The sequence below is a fragment of the Myotis nattereri genome, assembly GCF_964212035.1.
Source record: "Myotis nattereri genome assembly, chromosome: 6".
In the NCBI taxonomy this organism is placed as follows: Eukaryota; Metazoa; Chordata; class Mammalia; order Chiroptera; family Vespertilionidae; genus Myotis; species Myotis nattereri.
This window is the reverse complement of record NC_138081.1, coordinates 25,495,812-25,501,811: the sequence shown is the minus strand read 5'-3', so window position 1 is coordinate 25,501,811 and position 6,000 is coordinate 25,495,812. Positions and strand designations below refer to the sequence as shown.

The window sequence follows — 6,000 nt, the reverse complement described above, 5'->3', positions numbered from 1 at the left end:
TTGGCTGCTACAAAAGAGACCCAAGAGCCCTCTCCTGTTTTTCCATGTAATAGAAAATCTGATTTTATTTGGGAATCCATTCTTCTCCCAGATGATTCAGGATCAAATCCTCTTTAACCCCATTTAAAAACATCTATCCATAGAAAACAAAATAGAATATTTATGTTAAAGAGTATTAAACCATGCATCCAAAGCAAGATTTTACTTGAAAGATTGCTGTTTTATATTTACAGTTGTGTTTTTACCTAGGCATAAAATATTCAGAAAACTATTTTACCTAATTATGTTCCGATTGCCTCAGGTATATATTTTTATTATATGATAACATCAAATGACCCATCACATTCAAAATGTAGTTATACATTTTTTTCATAAACAGATTAACATTATATGCACCAAATGAAAAAAAATCCACTTTTTATGAAGTTTTATGACTTGACTATATTAAATGAAAATTTGCCTAACAAAAACTTTAAACTGCTGCATTTTAAAGGTATGTTTTCCTTCTCTTTGTAGAACCAAGATAACACACACCTGTGTTATAAAGCCCTGATTAAGAACACATTTATTGGCCCTGGTTTGTCTGTGGAGAAGGTTTTAGAAACATTCTTGGTACCCTCCTCAGCTTGGGGGTGCAACCAGTGTGGCCTGAACAGACACTAAACCTCAAAGAGGCACTTAGGGGACAACCCGAGGAACTCACGTGGAATAAATCGCCGCAGCCCAGATGGTTTTATCTCAGAATTCAAAAAGAAGCCGAGTGTGAGACAAGCCGCATGGCAGACAAGGACACTTAGAGGTCGTAGTGCATCGAGCACGCATGCTCACTCACCCTGCCTCTTAAACAGCAATGCCATCATTTTCACCATCAATCCCTTAGATCTTATTCTTTGGTTGTAGAGCTCACAATTTTTAAAAAAATATATATTTTATTGATTTTTTACAGAGAGGAAGGGAAAGGGATAGAGAGTCAGAAACATCAAAGAGAGAGAAACATCGATCAGCTGCCTCCTGCACAACCCCCACTGGGGATATGCCCGCAACCAAGGTACATGCCCTTGATTGGAATCGAACCGGGGGCCCTTGAGTCCGCAGGCTGACGCTCTATCCACTGAGCCAAACAGGTCAGGGCTAGAGTTCACAATTTTGACTGTTCTCACAAAATAAAAAGAAGAAACCTTTCACTTACTCTTTTAGTTGTTTGTATTCGTCTCACCCCACGTGGCCATGAAAGGGAGGTGCATTTCAGAACTCTCCAGGGGAATTTAAAAGGAGGAGCAGACTCACACCCAGCTCCGGAGGAACCACAAAGACCATCTTCCTTCTGCCTCAAAGCCCTTCCCAGGAGACCTTTTTATTCACCTCACTGAGTTCCAGCTGGTACCACTCTGCTGACTCCTGGTGCCCAGGAACACCTGCGGGAGGTCACGGACAGAATCCTGGGGAAAAGGCAGTGGGTAAATCTCCAGAAGCAGCTAGCAGCACAAACATTTATTTCAGGACTAGCCAGGCTGCTCTGGAAGGAATCTGATCGGTGGTTGGATTTTTCTGAGGGATGTCTATGATCTGGCCACCCTTCTGCAGTGGTTTTCCCCCAGACGACCCTCAGGTGGTAAACTCACTTTCTCATCTGGGGAGAAAGAGCTGGAAGACACTGGACAACTCTAAATGCGGTGTTGTAGCACAGATCCCACTTAGCAGTGCCACACCATATTTTCCACTGGACTAATAGCAACTCCACATGGATATCCCACTGGTGTCAGTCCAAACCTGAAACAATAATCAGTTTATGCAAATTAGGATAAACTATGAGTTATCCAGGCTGGCCAGTGCGGCTCAGCTGTTGAGCATCAACCCATGAACCAGGAGGTTAGGGTTAGATTCCTAATCAGGGCACATGCCCAGGTTGCGAGCACGATCCTGTGGGGAGCGTGCAGTAGGCAGCAGATCAATGATTCTCTCTCATCATTGCTATTTCTCTCTCTCTCTCTCTCTCTCTCTCTCTCTCTCTCTCTCTCTCCCATCCTCTCTGAAATCAATAAAAATATATTTTAAAAAATAAAAAATACTCCGAGTTATCCAAAATGGGTGACTCTAAGAATGTTGGTCTGAGGGAGTCTTTATACAGGTGTGGGTAGTTGTAGGAAAACAAGAGGTGATCCACAAAGGGAGGCTGGTAACAGCTGAGCCATTAGGACGACCAGCCCTGAAGGAAAGGCGGGGGGATGTTTACTGCGATCCAGGAGAGTTTCACTGGAGAAGGCCACTCACAGAAACAGTGCCACTCTGTGCAGGGAAACACCAGCCTAAGGTGGGCCCTCCTGGACGGACTGAAGGGAATATACCCCCCCTTCTCCTGCCACTTCTCACCATTGGCTGAACCCACTGGAAGCCAGAGGACAAGGGAGCCTATATTTCAGATAGGGTCCTCCTCCTGGGATGTGTGAGAAGTAGATACAGGTGGGAACGGATCTGAAGGTAAGTGGCATGCTGCCCTTTTGCATTCCAAGTTCATCCCCCTCCTGTCTGGGCCAGTTATCTAAATAGCACCATGGGTCACCTCGTGCCATAAATCAGAAGCCTCCTCTTCATCTCTGCTGCTGCCATGGTCTTTACAACACAATTTCTCTGCAAACATGTAATCCCAAATCCCCGTCCCTTCTGTTTACGACACATTTATGTTCATTCCATACTCATATCACCACTAGTTCTCTTCACAAGACTCTACTGTCACTCCTCCTACCTTTTCTTAGCAGCCTCTATCGTTTTCAGCAATTATTTTTTACTTCTTTGTTCTTTGAATCTCCAAGAGGACTCTGTTCAGTACTCTATCTCCAGCACCTAGTACAGTGGCTGGCACATACAGTGGCTAAAGCTAAATGAATGTGTCAAACAAATGAATCACTGCAGGCCTTCACTACTCATGGGCTGAACATTACAGTACATTTGTAGGCAGTCTCCTCACCATCAGTTTTGTCATCTTTGGTCCATCGCTTACGCGTCTGCCAGCATGCCTTTTCTCATTCATAAATCTGATGATGTCACTTCCTTGTTTAAAATGTTTTTTGGCATACAAGTGAAGCAATCCATTCATTGAGCAATTTTCATTGAACATACCCTACGTGTACAGGAATGGAAAGCAGAGATGAGCCAACAGGTTCAGAGTGCTTACCAATTGCAGCGAGGCATAGTAATATAAGGTACAGACAGTGCTGGGCAAGGATACCTGACTCTGGGCGGGAAAGACTGTTAGAGAAGGGCTCCCAGAGGACAGAACAGTAAAAGGTGCAAGCCAAGGCCTGAAGAGTTCGCAAACCAGATTTAGAATGTCCCAACTCCTGAGCATCATGTTGAAGAACCTTTATTGTCTCAGTCCTAATGCATGTCTTTTATGTTTTATGTCCCATATTATTGTAATTCTTTTCCACTGATTTTTAGAGAGAGTGGAAGAGAGGGAGGAGGAGGCGGCAAGAGAGAGAGACATCGATGTGAGAAAAACACATCGATTGGTTGCCTCTTGCACTCACCCTGACCTGGGCCTAGGATCAAACCTTCTTCCCAGGTATGTGCCCTTGATCAGGAATCAAACCCATGACCCTTTGGTTCGCAGGCCGACACTCTAACCACTGGACAACACCGGCCTGGGCTTTCCCATATTATTTTAATTTGCACTTCTTGCTCCAGAGACAGCTGCCTATTTAGAATTCTCTAAATACTTCATTCTGATTCCTGTTTCTGCAGTTCTGCCCAGAATGGCTTGCTTACTCTTGCTAGCCTAGGAGACAAGATTGTTTTTAAGGGAGTCCTTCTCCTTCATGCCCTGTCCTTCCCTTCTCTGCTCAACACAAACATATTTCTAAAAGCAACTTGATTTCTCCCCTCAGCTTTCCGGAGAAGAGTTCACGTTTTCCCAGGCGTTAGCAAACCAAATTAAATGTCAGTTTTGGAGATGGAAGTGCCCACATTCTCTTCACGTTAACTTAGAGTGTTAACAGCCACTGGAATGTGGAGAACTCCTTGAGGGAGATTTATAACTCACCAAGTTATTCCTTCCTGTTTTAAAAGATAAAGGAAGGTTTTTTTAATTACTCTGAGTAAGCATAGCCAAACGTTAACTTAAAATGTAATTTAATGTAGATAATTTGATCTGAAGTGTAGTGAACAGCAATAGATGACATCAAGCAGACAGAAAATGTTTGACCTTTAATTGTAAATACAGAATGTTACTAATTATTTGTATGCATGGGTTATTGAATATCTGCGCCTCTGTTGATAAAAAAACACAATACCTCATTTATTCTTATCAATGGCTCCAAATATGATTGCACTTTGAAAACATATATGCATCAAAAACTTAATAAACAACGTTTCCATAATTTTTTTTTTTTATCACAATTATACTCTGATGTCAAACCAAGCCAAAAGTCACAATTTGGAAACAATAAAGTAACAAGTATCATGTTACCTTGTTATTGCAGAAGTTCACAATTCGCATAGAAAAAATTAAATTCATAAATAAATAAAAGATATTATTGTTAAGATGCACAGATGTTTCAACCAATTAGTTGCTTTATAGCTTTATGAATAAAAAATACAGACATCAAGTTAACAAGTAAAGTTCAACAGTATTAAATTTTAAAAAACCAAAGATACCACTTGCAATTTTTAAGACTAGTCATCTAAATGAATATGCTTAGGAATTTAAAGTCAATGCTAATAATTTATCTAATCTATATATAAGATATACAAATAAAAACATACTAAGTATTTTTTAAATATATTTTATTGATTTTTTACAGAGAGGAAGGGAGAAGGAGAGTGATAGAGAGTTAGAAACATTGATGACAGAGAAACATTGATTCAACTGCCCCTTACACACTCCCTACTGGGGGTGTGCCCGCAACCAAGGTACATGCCCTTGACCGGAATCGACCCTGGGACCCTTCAGTCTGCAGGCCGACACTCTATCCACTGAGCCAAACTGGTCAGGGCCAAACTAGGTATTTTATTAGCATTTTTCTTTAGGCAAGTTAATGGGAATTTTTTAAATTGATCAGAAAAAAACCCTGCTAACCATGTCATATTATGACGTAGCTAATTACCATTTTATAGATTCAAATTTTATCATGCAATAAATCATGTAGACTGTAATTTAAGATAACACTTTTTGCCTTCAAGGGCAATTCTGTAATTCTGTATTGGTCTCATAAAAGATATCACTGTTTATTTATAGTTAATAACTTATAAAGAAAAAATAAATCGAACACCTGTCATATTATTATACCTTACATTATTATCCTTAATGATACAATATCATTAAACCCTTCTTAACATTTTCTTTATTGATGACGAACAGGATATTCTGTTGACTGGCTAGAAAGACCTGCTTGAAAGGAAGTGATTGTTAATGATCCAAGATTCTTAATGAACCATGAGTCCTCCGGGTATTTGGCTTGATGATCGATCTCTGGTTTGAGTTGATATTCTGAAGGTTCTACATAAAAGTAAAAGCAAAAGTGAACAATTAGCCAATTTAAGGATTTTAAAAATGTATGTGTGCTTATATTTTTTGGTGGATTCTGTGCCTGGAGGGAAAAATGAATCAACTTCCTGAATGTAAAGACCCAAAGAGGTCTTTACATTCATTCTTTCTAAGAGGTCTCATGCATTGAACTATGATTTCCAAGTAATCATTTGCAAAAAGAAAAAGAGTCATTTATTTTCTCAAATATTTGTGTTTTAAATTATTGGGTTCTCTGCAAATTTCTTTGAAGACTTAGGCTGTTTTAATTTAGCAGAACATGACACAAATGCAAAAATGTTCATCTTTGCTGTGGAAAGGTGTTCACATGGATGCGATGTGACTACCAGGTGAGTAGCACTCAGCCTTCCTTCACTGAGAAAACCTTATTTACCTGCAGATGTGCGGTAACACAGGTTTGGTTGTTAATGATGCTTTTGTTCTACTTTATTCTTTCTTTTTTTAAAAAAAATATATTT

At 40.0% G+C, this 6,000-nt stretch overlaps 1 protein-coding gene across 1 annotated transcript in view; it reads right to left on the bottom strand.

Annotated features, from left to right (window-relative positions):
* Positions 1 to 5,339: 5,339 nt before the first annotated feature.
* The window catches only part of GFRAL (GDNF family receptor alpha like), a gene marked incomplete at both ends in the record, with an annotated part of 55,474 nt that continues 54,813 nt past the window's right edge, over positions 5,340 to 6,000 (bottom strand). The window contains one exon of the mRNA XM_081094661.1: positions 5,340 to 5,494. Coding sequence (XP_080950787.1) covers positions 5,340 to 5,494 — 155 coding nt within the window. The remainder of the gene's footprint in view (positions 5,495 to 6,000) is intronic.